Genomic DNA, 19784 nt, shown 5'->3' with positions numbered 1-19784 from the left:
AGTGTTTTATGATAAAGTATCACGTTTATAGAGAACAATTCTGAAAATAGACTGCATATGGCACTATCATTGCACATTTCCTCACACGCGCACCGACTCGTGCCCGCGCAGGTGTGGCTCTCAGGCTCGTGCCCGACACCCCTCCCCCCCAGCTGGAAACTACAAGCCCGGGCTGCGCGCGCCCGTGAAGTAATTCATTGTATCAGACGGAGACGGGAGGAAGCTGCGAGCGACTCGGCGCAGAGAAAACACCGAAAAATACCACTGCTCGGCACATAAACTGAAGGTAAACTACTTTCCGGGTTACAAAGCGCTGCTTCTGTCGTGTTGTTCGGTTTTAAAGTGGGGAGGGTCGTTTTTTAAAGTTGTGCGGAGCTTTTTGCATAGGCCGTGCTAGCGAGGCAGGCTAGCGATAGCTGAGTTAGCTTTTCCCCGGAGCGACCTCGATCTGAGCCTCTTCCGCAGTTTGTCTCGCAGTTAAAAAAGGGGAGAGAAACCTGCTCCGGGTTCAGGATAGAAACTCCCAGGGGCGAAATGCGCCAGTCAGGATCCGTAGTTAGCTTTAGGTAAAGTGGACAAACTTAGATAAGCGTTTAAAAGTGTTCCGCATAGACTGGCCTAGATTGTTGAGCCGTAACAAACAATGAGGCGCCTCGACTCATCAGGCTCCTTCCCGGTTTATCAGATTATGCAGCTATTAGATTATTTTTTTGAAATATTTTACCTTAAACATCATAAGAGATTAATAGAATTGAAATGTACTACACTTAAAGAGTGTTAGAGTATTTCCAGATGTCAAAGGAGGTTGATATTTCAACTTTGGGAAGGTATTTTTTTAAGTTGACGTTTTTCTTTTCTTGACGTCGGTGTTATGGCCAGTTTTGCCCCCCGGTGTGCCATGTGTGCTGTATGTTGTGGTGTGGTTGAGTTTGGATGTGGACCACCCTCCCGTTCTTCCACTGCGGACTCACTAGCCATCTGTTGCCTGTGTGATGACGCCATCTTTCTGGTGACCCACCCAGTGGAGAGGGGAGAAGGGGAAAAAAACAATGTTTGGTGGGTTTAACACTGGAACATCTTACTGCACACAACTTTATTTTTCTGGCACATCACTGTAAAGAGAGGACTTTTTTTCCAGGCAGTTATGTAAGTGTTGAGGACCAGCAAAGGCTTGGTATGAATGTCTAAATAATATTATTATAGGTATAACTTATAATTTACAAGTTTATATCTCTACAACATATACAGTTATACTGATAACAGAACACTTTTAGTTTAAAACCATGTTTTTTCTGTCATCCTTTTTGTGATCCATGGCATAGTATTAAAAAGAATCCCTCTAGAACAGCTTACAGTAGCTTCTTTAGCAGTGACGGAGACATGGGTGGGGGTGTGTGCCAGGTTTTACTGCAGGTTTTATATGCTGTCACCGTCAAAGCTGTTAACTGGATTCATATTCTCTCCTCAGCAAGGGGGATGAGTCGTGGCAACTGATCAGCATCTAAAGCGAATGTTATGCGATATCTGCTGTATGTTAAACTTCACTCTATATTTAATCCAACTTTGGTATGAAAAATTGCCCCAAAAATGACCCACCCCAAGATTTAATAGGATATGTCTGCATTTCAATATTGAGGTGTGTGGCGTGCTAAAGAAAACCTTTAATGTTTCCACTGCATTCATGTGCCACCTCAACTGCATGGTTATGAGGGAGTCTGGGGCACTGTATGTATCTCAGTGGCCTGTTTGTAGATTTGTAGTTCACCCTGGACAGATCAGAGGATTGTTGGAATTTCACTATAATCAACATCAGATTAAAATTGACATTGTCAGTATTTGTCAATGTCATCAACAGCCGAAGAAATCAGCATTGGAATTGGTGCCCGGAATTGATTTGATGGTTAATGTTTTATCAATCGTTCTCTTCAGATTGTCAGTCATGCATTTAACACATTAGTGTCTCAACGTAATTGTGTTTCAGGATTTGCTGCCAGAAGCAACAATCGGCTAATCTAAGTCAAAATAATCCTCTAAAGTGGATCTATATAGACCGTAACTATTCAGTTTGTGACCATATTTACACAGGCCCTCTCTTTCGCATTACTTTCAACTTTTAGTAAAGCTTTTCACAAAATAACTCAACTTTGATTTGATTCAATCTTCTTTAATTGGCAAAAATAACAAAAAAGGCAGGTAATTGTTGACTTACATGCCTTCATGTAGCCCTATTTCACATTTAAGTACCGAATGGATATGTTGTTCCGGAACACTCACCATGAAGATGACAAGGCAGATTGTTGCATTTAGCCAACAGATCAAATCTATCAGTCCCTATTGGAGATTATTTAAATTTTTTATCAGTCATTGTGCTGCATATGGTGGTCGGGATGATTATTTTCCTTTCACTCTGATGGATTATTTATTTAAAGTAGTTTCTTCCCACAGAAATTCACATCAGGTGACAGATGAAGAATGCCCGCCAACTTTCTGTCAAGTGCTGAAATTTCCATCAGCCGGCGGGGTGTTAGCCGGGACTAATTTTCCACCGTGAAGACTGTGTGGGTTATTTCCTGCCACACACACACACACACACACACACAGAGGCTTTTAGATGCATCCGTAGCTTGTGTGGGGGCTTTCTAAAAGACGGGATAATGAATCATCAAGTACACAACAACCACTTTAATAATGCATTAAAAGCTGTGTCATACAAGTTAACAATGCCTAATGAATACTGTTTCACTTTAAACACTTGATTGATCAGTGAAGCCGCCACAGAATGGCTTTGTGTTAGACCAAATACACACACACACACACACACACACACACACACACGGGTTGGTGTGACGATCAGGCCTGCTGTCATACACACACCGGCTGTTTGAGAGGACGATTGACAGGATTTATCCATCTGCATGGAGAGATAACACTTACAAAGGATCATTTTTTTAGCAAATATATTTGTTTTTCCAAAATTTAATGCAAACTCCTGCTTCCGGTATGAAATATTTTGTTGAGGTGAGTCAGTTGATGTGCACATTTTTTTGAGAAACTGGTGTACCCAGCTGTCCTCCTCCTCCTCAGACATTGTTTATCACCTGGGTGTTCCCTGTTGCTTGCTCAGTATCAATCCTCCTTTGTTAATTTGATCCGTGTTGGGGTGCTTCACATCTCTGTCCTTATCCATTGTTTGTCTGTCTCTTTTAATTTCATCTCCTGGTCTCTTGCTGGCAAACACAGATGGGGTGTGGATTTGCACATGTAGCCCAGTCCTTCTTATCCACCAGGATTATAATTGATCGGGTCATGGTTACTTATTGCTGTGCCCATCAGGATAGCTTACGTATGCAGCCTTTTTATTTGTACTTGGGGTTGGGATGTAACACACAGTATCTGGCTGTCCAACAGACTGTAGTTCAGGGGTTGCGTCATTGGCAGTACTGGACGGGCATTTTTAATTTCACAGCGACTTTGAAATTTGGGCTGTTAAGTTATTCACAGCAGCCCGAGATGCTGTTGGTGTGCGTGGTTGGTGGTGATTTCACATTCTGTTTGTTGAATCAATCAAAACGAATCTCACAGTTGTGGTTTTAAAATCAGTCCAGTGTGGCTTCCTCTTTGGTTTTTTGGGGGGATTTTATCGGTGGGAACTTGTTTAAGGCCTTTGAAACCTGAAGCTGACAAGTGTTTGGAACATGATGAGAATACATGATACACCTATATGAAGTTTATTTTCCATAATTTTTGCATCCAAACAAGATTAGCACTTTTTTTTTTTTTTTTTTTTTTGTACTTCTGTTGAAGTGACGTGCAAAACACATTTTTGAACATCATGTACAAGACTGAGCAAGACCAATAACAGACCTGCAAACATCGACTCAGCAGCTAATTCTGCTGCTTGCTACCCGTGGACACTACAGTAATATGAGCTCTAGTGGAATCTGTGCGCGCTCGCACACACACACGCTGTGTGAAGACCTATATGAAGTAATTTTACAATAACACAAGCTACTACACATACAACAGACACAAAAATCAAACAGGAATTTTTTATTTGTGAGTGCCAATTGCAAATTGTGGACTTGTTTTTAGATTAATGTGAAAAGCTTGTGTGGAGAATAAAATGTTAAATCATCCTTAATTAGCAACAATTTATTTATGTAAATTTTAGGTGTGACTACATTTGTGGATGTAGTGTTTCCTTGTATGAATTGCAATACTGCGGATGGAAAAATGGTAACTAAAGTTGACTTTGACACTTTCTGCTCTTGTGAAATGGACCTTTCTGGCAGTTCAGACAAAATAATCTGAACTCCTAATGGAGGTTTTCCTGTTATCGTCCTCTCCTGCTCATTGCATCCTTCCTTGTTGTGTTTTGTCTGGATTATATTTCCAGTTTCCTGGAGAAAAGTACACCCAAGAAACTGTGAATTTGTAGCGTCCCACTGACATTGATGCCTAAAAGCTGCTTTATGTTGCCGCCAGTGTCGGGACCTTTGCTTACTGTAAAATGCCGTTTGTAGCTTTGATAATTTGCTGATAGACACCAGGGCAGCAGTTGCTGAGAGGAGGGGGAACACACACTCGTTTCACCCAACGGTCAAACAGTCCCAACACTGACCAGACACACGCCTCCAGGCTACGGCTGCCCCCGTTTTTGTCTTTCTCCTTTTTCCTCAAGTCATAAAGGGAATGGTCTGATCTTTTTTGACATTGCTGTCCTACTTACAGTATTCATCTACCATTTATAGGATGCTCGCAGCACCTCGCAGTGCATTGGTGCATTTCAGAGTGGAAACCTAATGGGAGTTGGGGGGGCATAAAGAAGAGGGGAAAAAAGGCTGTGAGACTGAAAGTCAATTTTAACTGACAGGAGCGATTAAACTGCTTTTGTCGGTATTTTAATCATCTCAGTGAGTTGTCACACGTTCACGTGCGAGTGTAACGAACGGCCCAATGTACCGCAGCGGGTGTCTTCTGTGGGAACATGTTACTGCGGGAAGCATATTCAAATGTGCTGGGCTTTTCAAAAATAAGCCTGGCTTTTTGTCAGAAGTGAGCTGATAGAGCTGCCAACTACTGAATAAAATGTGGTTCTGAGCATGTGAAAACGCCAGGTCGGTGGATGTAAAAAACGTTTAAAAGCAAAGACTTTGATCTTGGTTATTTTCTTATGGAAACGTACACAACCCTCATTCTGTGACGCAGAGAACCGACAAAGATTAGGCTAGGTGTGAGGAGGAATGTCTCTGAATCCTGTGACGCCAGGGTCGAAAAATATGATTGACAGCGCCCGCCGCTGCGCCTCCTCGGTTCGTGGAGGAAATAGCCGTTCAGAGCTGTGATTTATTACCTTCCCCATGTGAGGTCCTGTTGTCCTTGTGCAGTTAAAAAGTCGGTGCACTGTGTCGGCGTCCCTCCGGCTGTGCCAGCGTGACAAATGTGTGTTTGATGTGTATGTTGTGAATTAAGAAATGGGTTCGGTAAGTCCACACCCAGCATCTCCAACCTTTTTTTGGGGGGGGTGGGGGGCGGGGGAGGAGGCTCAGGTCCTGCAGATGTAAGAATGGAAATTGCCGTTATCCTGTCTGCTTTTGATCAGACTGTTGGTGAAATGTGACTCTCATTCGGATCATTTTTGACTGTTTTTCCGCCATTGCATATTCGGCAATATGTGAAGTGGGATCCATTCAGCTAAATATCAATTATGTTTTCACACAGTTTCTGTGTTTGTGACATTTCACTAAATGTTATTTCCCAATATGGAGTGATCCAAGCAGCTGTGGGCGTGTGACACAAGACCGCCTCTCAGCTAGTTTGCTCCAACTTCCCTTAACTCGGTTGGGTAAGCTCATTCTCACTCCTGCCAGTTGAGTCTTTTATTGTCATGTATTACTGGAAGCTAGGCTAGGTTTTACCTTCCTGGTAGCTCTGAGTTGCGGCCTGTGGCCCATTTCCATTTTGCACCTGTACAGTCCAGTGTCACAGCGTATGTCTTCAAGTGAAGAGGTCAGGTATCAACCACGCTGACAAACCTTAGAAAACCTTCACCCCTGCCTGAAAATGACGGGATCTTCCAATCAGCATCTGTGTGCATTCATCTGAAGGCTACAATTGTTTTTCCATGTAAATCAACATCGTTAATGTGATATATTGCATGTCGTTGCAATATTTTCTCTTTTATAGAACTCACTAGATTGCTTTCTGATGTTCAGACAAATGAGAAAGCCTCAGCAGGGTAAAAGCTGTGGCCACAGATCGCATAAATTTCTGTTTCAAGTAATGTTTGAAAACGTTTGCCAAATACCAGACAGCAACAAGCCCTTTTTTATGATCCGATTGTATGATGGTTGAAAGGTGGCTGAAGCCTGCTCAGCAAAGGTTCTCTTACTGTAATGTTGGTGTCACACATGTAACCTTTAATGTCATGGGACATTTATTTTCCATGATGTCCTTTTTTTTTTCTTTTTTTTTAATCTCGTTCAAATGTCTTGTTTGCACTGTTTTGTTGATTTTGATTAAGGTCTTTACCTTTGTGTCATTTGATACACATGTTGATGACAGCCTTATCCTCAAATATGAAATGATTCCTTCCCCCATCAGGCTGTCTGTGCAATTATTAAATCAGCCTGGAGGTTTGTGAGCCTTCCTCATTCCCAGGAACAGCATTAATCACAAACACAAAGACCATTACATTTCTGTCTTGGTTTTTTTTTTTTTTTTTTTAAACACATTTCATTAATCATCTTGCTGCACCCTCGAGGGGCGTTGAATCTCAGACAGTGCTACTTTTCAGCACTGTGGTGGTGAAATGTGTCAACTACACTACACTACACTGGTGGTTGGTTTGCCTGCGCTGTGCTAGCAGTGCGTCACGACATGCCACAAAGGTTTTACAAATGGCCTTCCTTGTTTTCTGCGCAGGGATGGCAGCCATCCGTAAGAAGCTGGTGATCGTTGGAGATGGAGCTTGTGGGAAGACCTGCCTTCTGATCGTCTTCAGCAAGGACCAGTTCCCTGAGGTCTACGTCCCCACCGTGTTCGAGAACTATGTTGCCGACATAGAGGTGGACGGCAAGCAGGTGAGATGACCGCTGATCGTTAACCGTCGTCCTGATTCTTCGTATTGTCTATGAAGTCTACTCAGGAATTCCGACATTAATCCCAAAATGTCTACTCTGTACGATGTGAGAATTAATTTTCATCGGTATTGTTCAACCTCCCACACTTTGGCCTAAAGAAATAAACTGATTTTTTTCTTTTCTTTTTACTGATGTAGATGATTATGAATGTCACAACACATCCCTGCATGTGTGTGACTCGGCGCTGGTTTTTGCGCTGGTAGTGAGGCTAGTTTTGTTCCCTGGGTGCTTAATCATGCTCAGCGCTTTAATTCTACCTTCAGGGCCAAGTGAGCAAGTGTTGATAAAACTGTGCTGTTCCATTTTCACATCTTCCCTCACACTGCAGCAGTCATCTGCAAAGTCTACTGGTTTTCTACCCAGAGCTTGTGTCACAGCATCTCCACACGTTTCTTTGAGTTCCTGTCACATCCAGCCATCTCAATCTGTCCCCATCTACTGCGGGTACATGCGCACAAATGCAGTCGGCGTTCCTGTAATTTCTTCATTGTCCCGTATGTTTGTCTTTCTGGGTGACTGCAGCACAGAGCCCCGCTCATCAATCACAAACTCACAAAACCTGACCTCATTCTGCCTTAATGGGATTCTGGGACGTCGAGTCTTTACTGGTTGGCTGATTTCTAAACCCTCCCAGCTCCCCGCGCTGCTGCTGCAGAGGAGGACCCCAGCTACTTCTGAAGTGTCACACTTCTACAAAACGTCTTGATCCGGTTTTCTTTCCCTATTTAGCGCTGCAGTCGTTTCACACAGGAGTTTGTGAAACAGTGACGTGTATGGCATTGAGATTAGGATTTTTTTATTTATTTATTTTTTTTGCTTCACTGTTTGGAAGAAATTAGCAAATTGTGATCCTTTTTTTCCTCTTTTTTTTAATGCAGATTTTTGTAATGTAGGAAATGGATTAGTATTGCAGATAAGAGAAATTATTGTTCCATTAGTATATGATTAGAAGTATGAATCAGTTTAGTTTTTTTCCATTTCCAATCTGCTCTTGTCCTTTACTGAATGTCAAGTCAATCACAGCTGATGAGGCCAGTTTTTCCATCCTTCCTGAGTTGTTTTGTCTCCTGGCTCTCTGTCCGTCAGGTGGAGCTGGCTCTGTGGGACACGGCGGGTCAGGAGGACTACGACAGGCTGAGACCTCTCTCCTACCCAGACACTGACGTCATCCTCATGTGCTTCTCCATCGACAGCCCCGACAGCTTGGGTGAGTGCGAGGCCGGCCAGTCACATCCGTGTCTGACATAAAGCACCAGGTCTCTGTCTGTCTGTCTCTCTCTCTCTCGCACACTTCCTCTGTCATCCTTCCGTTTTCATCACAAGTTATTTGTGGGGTCTGCAGATTGTGTGCTTTTCCTGCCTTGGACAGAGGAAGTGCTGACATTTGCATATGCACACACTGAAACCAGTCATTTGTCATGCAGTGGCGTTCGCTCCTGCGATGGAACAATAAGTCAGGCCTTTTCCCTCACTGTGATTATGAACCTCTCTTCCCCGATCATGTGGAAATGACTCTACATAAAAAAAGGGGCAATAAAAGCTCCAGAAAATGAAAGTGCAATACATGAATTAACAGAGACTAAATGTTGGATGTGTAGTAAACTAAAGGCTTATCGGAGTGAAAGTTTGTAGTTATTCTATGCAGTGTAATATGCTTCACATATTACATTTCTGATCAAAGCAGCTTATTTACTGACAGTCAGTTTTTTCCTTCCACACATGTTGATGTTGTAGATTTTGCGTCGTACTAACTACTGAAACGTCACATGATTTACTGTGGTTTTCTATTTTACCCAGAAGAAAAAGAAGCGGTTATTACTTGCTTATTAATATTTCCCCCCCCCTTTCATTTTTTTTCCCCTTTTAAGTGAAATGCACAGAGAGGCAGGAGAAGATAAAGCTCTCCTCGATCACAGGGTTGCAGGGGCTTAGTGCCATACACGTCACACTGCACATACACAAATATGCAAATACCGGCTTGATACAACTGTCAGTGTTTCCTTTTATTCAGTCTGAAGCTGCTAAAGCTTTATCCACAGCTGGGAAAATGGAAATTAACACTTCTGTACTAGCAGGATCAAAGCTACGTTTTAAATGAAATGTCTGGCGAAGCATTGTTGATGGATTTTCTCCAAATCTGATCTTTCTCTATGACAGAAAACATTCCAGAGAAGTGGACCCCGGAGGTGAAACACTTCTGTCCAAACGTCCCCATCATCCTGGTAGGAAACAAGAAGGACCTGCGCAACGACGAGCACACACGTCGGGAGCTGGCCAAGATGAAGCAGGTGCTTCTGTTAAACCTGTGCAACGTTTTCTTCTCACCCATGTTTTTCATTTGAAATAGTTCAAAAGTGTGAAATAATGAGGCTAACCACATGTCCAGGGACCTTTTTTTGTGGTTAGTGCACAAATTAGCCACGGTTTTCATTATATGGTCGTCTCACCAGCAGCTGAACATGTGATGAAGCTTGTGTCAAATTACCAATGCTAAATGTTGCATCATGTGTTTACATGATGTTTCATATCCTAATCCGTTTTATTTTATTTTATTTTGTTCTTCCAGGAGCCGGTAAAGTCGGAGGAGGGCCGGGACATGGCCGGGCGGATCGCGGCGTTCGGCTACATGGAGTGCTCAGCCAAGACCAAGGACGGCGTGCGGGAGGTGTTCGAGATGGCCACGAGGGCGGCGCTCCAAGCCCGCCGCGGAAAGAAGAGCAATAAATGTGTAGTGCTGTAAAACGGCCGGCACACTTGGACTGATTCCACCCGGGGCCACGACACCCGCGGGGGGGGCCGGGCTCGGGAGGGACGGAGGGATGACTGGGCGGGACCGGGAGGGAGGGGATGAAAAGAGTGCAGTAAACGACTACCGCTGTAAACTGTTGGTTGGACTGAATTTACCCTGGGACTTGGGTTTGGGAGGCTTTGATGCAGAAGGGGGAGGGCGGACGGACAGACGGACGGACGGAGCACAGTAAACGACTACCGCTGTAAGCCACGAGGCTCTGTAACGGCGAGGCTACCAGACAGACAGCAGCTGAACACTGGGACAACAAAGCCACTTCGCTCATCCTGGCCCTTTATTATTTAAAAAGAAAAAGTGATCGGTAATCCATAAAGTTGCTTGTGAATTACGGCGTTTCCCGCTTGACTGTGTTCTGAATGGATGACAGACGACAAACGGGTTTGGTTTTGTGGGCGGGGCAAACGGACAGCGCAGTTCAACGAGTGCCACTGCAAACAGCCACCAGTGGACCACTCGGCGCCAGGTGTTGGTGCCTGGCTCGAGGGCTCGGGGAGAGTGGAGTGGGACAGCTGAAGGGATGGGAGAGACGAGACGCAGTGCGTGGGCGCGTGACCACGACGAGCCCGCCGCCTCCGCGCCGGGGCGTCCGAGCATTCTGAAGTTTGTAGAAGTGGTATTAAAGGAGCGGTCACGTGCGGCGAGGGGCCGCCGCCTCATGAGAGGTGTGGAGCGACGCACTCACATGTCCGCCTCAGTGCCGTTTAGTCTCACCGCGGCTAATCCTGCGCTTACAGACGCAGCGCGACAAACAAACCCGGCGCTACTCTTCACCCAGATCATCCGCTACAGTCACCTGATATCTGCCGCTCTCGTTATTCGCAGCCTGAATCTTAAAAAGCAGCTCCTCTGCGCCGGCTCCAGATTAGATCTGATCCGTCACCATCTGGTCCCGATTCAGAGGGAAGACGCGTTGCCACAGCAGCGCTGTGAAGTTTGCGTCCGGGCCAGACGGCCGCACGTGTGTCTGCATTAAGAGGTGAATCGTGGTCGCCGCCCCCCCACCACCACCAGATGACAAAGGTCGCTCACAGCCCTGCATATTCCAGCACTGCCTCGGCTCCCCTCCCATCCCTTCCTGCTCCACCAAGCCGACTGCCGGTGCTCGTCTTCCCCCTGGTCTCAGAGAGCAGAGAGGATGAGCCTTGTTTACATGCACGCCACCAGTCTCCTCTTTTGGAATGAATAAATTAACAGTTAATGGGTGCGTTGGCATGTATAGGGGTCAAATGTACAAAATCAAGAAGTAGTGTGTTGTTTGAGGGGATTAAAAAAAAAAAAAAAGGTGCTTCGGGATTGTATTAATTGACCTTTACTTAGAGGTCAACCTTTAACAGGTTAACTGCTGGTATCTGCCATCTGGTTACCAGTTTAAGAGGAACGGAACATATGGGACAAGACCTTTTTACCCAGAATACCGTGCATGGAAACACCAGAACGGTCAGGTCGGTCAGCTGGATGGAATCTGTACTTTGACGTCACAGATGAGGTGGGGGGGAAAAAAAACACACCACCCCGCCTGTGGTTTTGGGTAAATGAGTGTGAATCACGGACTTTCCTGACTTTTCTGAGTGTTTCCTCACACATTCAGGCCCTCCTTTTAGTTTTTGATTTTTTTTTTTTTATTGTGCATTTTCAAATGCAGACATTTGGCTTCTTCCTGTGATTGTACCCGACAGTTTTGTTCCCTCCTGTTTTTCCTGGCCTGCAGGGAGGAGCCTGTTCAGAGACCAGTCTCGTTTTTATACTTTATTTCCAGCTTTTGAAAAGAAAAGAAGTTATAAACATGTTCATCAGTATTTAAAAAGTAAAATAAAAATCAGAGGTGGAAGATTAGGGAATTATTCTGTGTTGTTGCTATAGTTTTGTTTCCTTTTCTTCTGTGCTTTACCTGATTGTTTAGTTTTTTTTTCTCTCTCTCTGATGATTTACTCTTGGTTGTAATGACCTGTCAATCATCCCTGCCAAATGCTACTGTTCAGGCAGTCTGGAGAAAGGCTGGCCTCTCGGCTGCCTGTCTAAAGCATCACTAGGACCACGAGTGCTGGCTTTATTTTCGGTTTTGTTTTTTTGGTTTTTTTTTTAACACAAACTAAAGACAAAAGGAAAAAAACATTGAGTCTGCTCCATGTACAAGTCATTTTTATTGTATTTTTAAAGTCCTGCTTTTTGGATGCTGAAGCAGCGATGTAAACAAAGGAACAGGAAAACCAAGCTGTATGCAAAGTCTGTAAATATGAAATGTGGTTTTGTTCATACTCGACTATACACACGCACATGACTGGAAACTGTATTTGTAAACTAGCTTTGGTTTGTGTAATAAATTACTTTCTATAACACCCACCTCCTATTCTTTGTGGTCTCAGCAAGCGCTTCAGGCTCGATCAATACACATGTGATATGAATGGAGCGAGGTACAAAACTCACTTACACATGCAACATGTTGATAAATAACTCGCAACTCCACAAACTCTGAGTTATTTCCAAACAAATCCCCACTTTAGTACAGATGGAGGAGCGGGGACTTTGACACAAAGCCACTCGGAGAAGAGTGAGCTAACAGCCGAGCTGCTGAAGAGTGTGTGGGATGGCCGAGGTGAGGCAGTTTGAGCCTGTGTGGGACGGTGCTGGATGTTGATGGAAGAGGAGAGCGCGTCGGGGAGCTGCTGCTCCGCGTCCAACAATCCACTGCAAGTTGTGTAAGGCAGCGCGGAGGAGTGGAAACCCGGCAATAAAATGGATTAAAAGAGTGCTGTGATGTGAATATGCAGTATTTATTTCTTGTGGAAACATGTGGTCTATATTACACTTTACATGCAGAACATACTGTATCCTGCTCTTTTTCAACCCTCTGATGTAAATGGTATTTTTACAGCTTTTACATGAATCACAGTCTGATTTTTTTTTCTTTTATCATCGCAGCTTCTTTAATTGAGCACAACTTGTCGAACGAAACTGTTCATCATGTGCAGGATAAATATCTGTCCATCTTCTGCACTGGTTTAATCTCACTTTGAGAAGAGTATGGGTGAATGCAGCGGTCAGCAGGCAACGAGCCAACAATTAACCTCAAAACTAATGTTTTTGGAGTGTGGGAGGAATAAAGTACACCTTGAAAATCCAGAGTGGCCTGCAAGCCTGGACTCAAACCAAGAACATCTCACTGTGAAGACAGTGCATTAACAAAAGAGCTTTTCTGATTCAAGCAAGTAGTACTTGCCTCTATTTTTGCTTCACCCCTATAGAATATAAAGAGGTGTTTTGGATTCCAGAGCACCTCACACTTTTGACGGCATATATTTATCGAGGGTGACCTTCACCAGCTCATATGATAGATCTGCGGGGCGTACAGCTGGAGGAGGAGGAGGAGGAGGGATGGATATGGAAAATGGAAGGATAGTAGGAGGAGGTCTCCAACAATGGATCACAGGAGGAGGAGTGGGTGGATGTGAGAGGAATCCAGCCAACTTATGTCTCCTCTGACTGAGGAGGATTCAGTGTTGCTGGCGTTTCCCTGGAGGAGGGCACATTTTAACCTGAACTGATTATTAAAATAAACTAGAACATCGCCAATAAACATCCTCTTGATGATTTTTTTGAACAGATGATTTACAACAACACTTCTAGAAGCTGACCTGATGGAGGAATAAAACCAGTTGCTCGAAACAACTCTTGTTTTTGTAACTTCAGCAGACATATTCTGGCAGTTCATCACTTATTAAACCGCCCCCAGTGTCACTGGGAGCTCTGCTCGGGCAGAAGGACCTGAGCTCTGTGGAGACATTCAGACCGAAACCAAGAGCCAGAGAGGAAGGAAGGAAGTTCGTCACTGCCGCCTCCACCCAGCGGCAGCGGCCGGGCTCCGTGTAAGACAAAACGCAGCCTCTGGTGCAACACTTGTGGAGGAATGAGCCGCAGGGAGGGTGCTGAGGGTGACGATACGCCGGTTTTCTTCTCTCCCCCCGACATGTCTCACTTTCTCCCTCTCTGCGTCTCCGCCGAGGAGGACTAGCGCGCTGCTCGGCGCAACCGCCCGCTTTATATACGCCTCTATTTTTAGACACGCGCGAGCCCAACTATTTTTAACCAATATGAGCTCATTGTCCGCGCGAGCGGGCCAATGGCAGGAGAGGGAGAGGGACGGGGTTAGCCAATGGGAGCGGAGGATGGGGAGAGGGGGCGGGTTACACAAGAGCCTATTATCTGCATTGGAGGAAGAGGATGGGTAGAACAGACAGACGTCTCACTCCAACACTTTTGTCCAACTTTACATAGTTTGAGCTTTCAAAATGCATATTTCTTTGAGATAAAACTTCTCGTTCTTTCAGAAAAATAAGAGGCAAGAAGACAAAAAAATTCACTATGGATTTTTTTTTTAATTCTTATCAAGTGAAAGTGGTTAGATAGTAAAAGACAACTTTACACTTCAACCAAACACTATCTATCTATCTATCTATCTATCTGTCTATCTATCTATCTATCTATCTATCTATCTATCTGACTCAGTATGGATCTGAGATTTGCCATAGTGTTAAAATGACACCTCTGCATAATGTTTATTTTATTTTATTTTTTTAGCTTTCCTCTCCACCACATCCTCTGACTCATCATGAGGGAGTCACAGTCAACCCGATTTCCTTGAGCCTGTCAACAAAAATCCACAGGCTGCTGCAGAGAGGCGCTCAGTCGTTATATAACTGTTCAATGCACTTCATAGAAGAGGTTCCACACTGATGTTTCTGTAAGGGTTTTAATGTCTGTTTTTAGGCTTCAGCCTCTGTAAATCTGGAGAAAAAGATATTGTTGTGAACAGCGGACATCTGAAATTTCTGTGTTTAAGATGTCATTGCAGCATCTGGACGGGGTCACGGGGTCAGAGAGACTGAGGATCATCTCCATCAGTCTCCACAACAGCATTCGTAAAGATCTGACACTACATACCTGAAACGCTCCCAAAATGTCAGTTTCGGAAGACCTCCTAATAAAACCGAAGATTTAGTTCAAAACAAAAAAAAGTACAAAACCTCTGGTTCAAACTTAGATTTCTCAGCTGATTGCTGTTATGTTGATTGTCAGGTGAGAGAGGGTAACTCATGCTTTTCAGAGGGACAACAGAGAGAGGGGCAGATGTCTCTGTAGCAGATTCCGATCATTTTATCAAGAGAGGTGTGCTTTTCCCGGTGTGCCTGGCAGCCTGGCAGAGACAGATGGGTATTGTGGTTCGTGTGTATTTGTTCTTCAAAAAAACCAATGACTCCTTCAATGAGGATCTGAACAGTTGTGAATCCCCGAGAAGCCTCATGTCCACTGGAATGCAGCTGCTGCTTCCATTCAGTGAAAGCAGTTATTTTAACATGAGCACTGTGCAAACTCACAGCCTCTCCCATGGCAAACCCACAGTCTGCAAAGACCACAGGTGACTGATTTTCCAGGTAGCTGCAGTTGCTTGTTGCTTGTTCCCCATTCCCACGTTCAAGCAAATGCTATAACTCCATGTGGAGTTAAAGATATCAGAAACTTAACTGTACTGTGATGCATATACAAAACACACTGATATTTTCGTTCCACTCTGAAAATTTTAAAGTGCTTCACATAAGATTTCAAGCAGAATGGCTAAGTGGAGACTTACTGAGTTTGGATTTTAAAGTGATGAATATGGTAGTGAAAGTAGAACGTATACTACTCACACACACAGCGACTGAATAAAATTTGTTTCTGGGAAATACAATTTAGTTCAGTGCAATTTCAAGAAAATTCTGACTTTATTCAATACTGCTGCCGCTGGATGGATTTCATGATGGAGTAGTGGTTAACAGTAACTTGGATTTCAAGTTAACTGGTGACTCTAAATTGATTAATTGTGAGTGCGTGTGACTGTTTGAAGTGTTGTATGCTCCTGCCCTACAAAACAGTAGAGCAAAGAGACTGAAGCAGCCATAATAGTTATAATGATTAAAATGTGTTTGCTGTCATGAGTTTCCTGGCTTTCAGTGAAACACAACGTCTTTCAACAGTAGACCCGACTGATGCATTTAACTTTAAATAAAGAACAAGGAAATGTGCACAAGCCACCTTGAAAGGCATTACTGTTACTGGCATTGTGATTTTTTTGTCTTTTCTGCAATGTTTGTTTGTTATTGATTGACTTTATTCTCTGACACCAGTAATAATCTATGCTAAGGCTGTGCTGGTGTTGGAACAATGGATCTCATCAGTTTGATGATTGCATTTGGATAAGAAGTTAATACAATCAGGTCAATGTGAACTGTGTGGCCCTGGATCCTCTGACGGTCTGATGCAGTGTTCCAGATAGTCTGTAGTGTGGTCCATCTGTTCTAATAGAGGATCTGTGGTGATGACTCGGGACTGGTACGGCTCAGTCCTCTGTCTCTGTCTGGGCTCTTTTTTCTGTCGTTCTTTTTTTTTTTTCTTTGTTATGACTTTGGGCCGAGGTTTTGACAAGGATTGCCCCATGATTGTGAGTCATCACACCGCCCACCTATTCTGTTGTCTCCAAAAGTTTTATTTTTAGCTCTAAACGCAGCGCCCTGCCCCTTGTCTCTGTTTCTCTGTTGGGACAACAGTTGGAGCATTTCAAAAAAATCAAACACAACATCACACAATTCGTAACACGGAAGCACTCCCTTCTCCCTCATTCACAACGACTACAAAGTTTTTTTTCTTTTAATTATTATTTCTTTTATTCCGCTTTATTCTAACTTCAACGTTACAGAGCCGTGAAGCGCGCTCCCACTAGGCGCGGCCACGCACAGAAGGTTCCAACACATCACGGCGGGAGCGCGCAGGACGGGGACAAAATCAAAATCCACTCCCCCGAAAACACGCGCACTCCACCCTGCCATGGAGTCCACATCTGCTGAACAATTTCAGCTCTAATTACTCCGCGTGATTAAACCTGATGGAAATAATGGAAACACTCCCAGTTACACACGCCAGACAAAACAAGTAAAACTTCTTATATACAGGGTTCTGACATTATCAAAGAACACGGAAAATATACATTTATTGTAAGAGAACTATAAAGTAAACGTCTAAGATGCAATAAATAAATAAATAAATAAATAGTATTTTTTTGGGAGCAGAGGCATAAAGAAGTTGTCATTTGGTTTGTTTTCATACACTCCATAAAACCAGAAACAAACATAATCACAAACAAACAAAATTTGCAAAGCAAACAATATTTTCTCGTGAAAATTATATTTTAATATCTTTACCTGCTTTCGGTTTTCTTCACTGTTTCTGTCGTATTCTGAATTTACACGATGCTGCACTGACATCTAGCGGTTAAAATATGTCATTACACTCCAAGCTGTACCGACTTCAATTAAACATCCACTTAGAGATTAAAGAGGGATTATCTCCTCTTTTATCCACGTTTTCCTTTTTAGTTGTCGATAATTGTTGTCTTTGAAATTCATAAAGACAGACAAAGTCACAAGCCGTCCCTGCAGAAAACAAATATTTATTAATATTTGTAAGATTTGTCCAGATGAGCAGCCAGAGGAAACATGAGGGGGCAGCACAGCCCCGCAGTCCCACCTGAGGCTCAAACACTCCACGGGCCAGGCGGCGGTCCAGTCCGGTGAGTTCTCTTCCTTCTCCTTATTTATTATTTCCTAGGATAATTTATTCGATAAACCCAAAATGTCACAGTGAACTGGCGGTACGCTCTCTCCCCTCACTGTGAGAATCACCTGGTTCGAGTCCCTCCGAGTGGAGTTTGCATGTTTCCCCTGGGCGCGTGTCAAGTTTTCCTCCTCTCTCGTGACATGATGTGAAAAGAGGGCACGGCGCGAACAGAAGAGGGAGCGACGGGCTCTCATTAACCGTCCCGCTCTCACTCACTTGATGAAGCCCGGGGAATGTGACTGAGTTAATGGGAGTGTGTGTGTTTGTGCGCTCCGGCGGGATCTGAGAGCTGCAACAATGGTCTTAACAGGCAGAACTAAAGCGCTAATCGAGTCATCGTCGCCACTTGTCGGACAGAAAGCGGAGGCCCTTTGTCCGGCCACCCGGGAGGTCATTAGCTGTAATTAACAGGACGACTGATCAGTGGAGGTTGTCCCTGTGAGTTTTTAGGAGTGACCGAGTCAGTCTGTGCGTTTAAGGCACGGAATGGAAGTGACCGAGGTGGATGTGACATGTGGAGCCTTTGAATTAACGCCATTGTTGTTTCCCAACTACACGTGACACAAGAAGGGGTGCCAGCCTGACCCACGGGAAGGAGAAAAAAATAACAATCTATGGAAGAGAATACAGTGGAAAAATTAAATTCCCCATCCACTTCTTTGGTAATTTATCCAATTTGCAGGGTGCATCATGGTCATCGTGGGGCAATTACAGACTCACATGTACACCTTTGGGTCACCTGAATGGAGAACATGCAAACTACAACCCTCTAAACTTAAGAAAATATCTAGTTATTGAACTGTCACAACAACATGAAGTTATTTGTAATTGTTTCAGAAAATGCACTTTTCTCTCATTCTGTAATTAGCATTCTGATCATTAGCTCAGCCTCATCCCAAATGTTTTCAGGTATCTTACCTTCCTCCCCCAAAGCTTGGTGCAGTCACACGGATCCTGTTCACAGAGCTCATTTTGACAGATGTTATAGACTGTTTCATGAGGTGCTATTGTATGAATGTTATAACAAAATGTCTCATCCATCATTAACATTGCAGTTAACAGTTTATGTTGAGATATGGTGAGGTCTGATATGAGCCCTCTTTTATGTTTCATGCAGCACATTGACAGTTTAAAATGGGAAAACCTTTTCTGATGTTAACAAAATACTTTGAGGAAAGTCTAAAAAGGCAAACTAGTGTGTTTGAAGCTTATGGAAAGCTATGTTGTGTATCGCTGTACTGTATTTAAATGCACTGACTTCACTCACAACAATGAGGGGTCGCCAATAAAATCAGGAGTTATACTTCAGTTTAATGTAAATCAGTATAATTGCAAATTAATGTCTGAATGATCAAATACCGACAGCCAGGATTTTCTTTCCAATGCAGTTGCCAAAGTTATCCAGGATTCCTTTGGTCCTGCAATACATGTTCGCACCACAAGATGGTGTATTGAGTCGGCATAAGATGCACACACAACAATTCACGAAGCTTGTGGTTGTTACACATTGGTTCAGTTTTAGGTATTGTTCACATAAAACGTTTGTGGCGTTTTGTGTGTCCGTTTACATGACATTGGTCTCTGAAGCCACTGAAAATGCAACTCCACGATTCTCAGTCCACATTCTCCTCTCATCCGCCCGTATGGATCTCCGTGTACTCTAGATTGTTAATGTTCATAGTGTATTGTTTTCCTCTTTCTTGTGTGTGTGGTTTCATAACCAAAAGAGGCAAAAGAAGCTTAACTGAGACAGTGACGTTTTCATATACTTGCAATTCAGGTTTATTTTCCCATAATGTCAACAGAATCATTTATCGTTAATTAGCGAAGCCCTGCAGCCTCGGTCTCGTCCCACTCAAGGTCGCGCCGCCATCGGCTCCTTCTCATCACTAATTAGGTAATTAACAAGCAGAATTGACCACACTTTCCTCAGCCAAGTGGAAACTGTCCGAGGTTGTGTAAACATCAATTTAAAGGACATCTTCATCATATAATTAAACTGCTGGGTCACAATGAGAGAGAGAGAGAGAGAGAGAGAGAGAGAGAGAGAAAAACTCATCACTAATTATACATAAACAAACAAGCGTGGAGAATAAATCATTTACGAATCGGGAATGCATAGAGGGAGTAGTATGCTTGTTCATTTGCACGCAACCCAAATTCATTATTTATCCCAGAGAATGAAT

The 19784-nt window shown here is 43.7% G+C and overlaps 1 protein-coding gene across 1 annotated transcript; it reads left to right on the top strand.

Annotated features, from left to right (window-relative positions):
• The first annotated feature begins 165 nt into the window (after nucleotides 1-165).
• Nucleotides 166-12061, top strand: rhoab (ras homolog gene family, member Ab). The gene is made up of 5 exons (XM_030118552.1): nucleotides 166-286; nucleotides 6925-7082; nucleotides 8229-8349; nucleotides 9300-9430; nucleotides 9709-12061. The coding sequence occupies exons 2-5, from the start codon at nucleotides 6927-6929 to the stop codon at nucleotides 9880-9882; spliced, it is 582 nt and encodes a 193-aa protein (XP_029974412.1). The 5' UTR covers nucleotides 166-286; nucleotides 6925-6926; the 3' UTR covers nucleotides 9883-12061.
• The last annotated feature ends 7723 nt before the right edge of the window (nucleotides 12062-19784 follow it).

This window comes from Salarias fasciatus, chromosome 20, assembly GCF_902148845.1.
Source record: "Salarias fasciatus chromosome 20, fSalaFa1.1, whole genome shotgun sequence".
In the NCBI taxonomy this organism is placed as follows: Eukaryota; Metazoa; Chordata; class Actinopteri; order Blenniiformes; family Blenniidae; genus Salarias; species Salarias fasciatus.
The sequence above is the reverse complement of the archived record's forward strand: the minus strand, read 5'-3'. Positions and strand labels throughout refer to the sequence as shown.

Excerpts from the sequence above, each read along its gene's own strand:
- rhoab (XM_030118552.1), top strand. The coding sequence starts at position 6,927 with ATGGCAGCCATCCGTAAGAAGCTGGTGATCGTTGGAGATGGAGCTTGT. Across the intron at positions 8,350-9,299 it reads CGACAGCCCCGACAGCTTGG|AAAACATTCCAGAGAAGTGG; the intron begins GTGAGTGCGAGG and ends TCTCTATGACAG. Across the intron at positions 9,431-9,708 it reads AGCTGGCCAAGATGAAGCAG|GAGCCGGTAAAGTCGGAGGA; the intron begins GTGCTTCTGTTA and ends TTGTTCTTCCAG.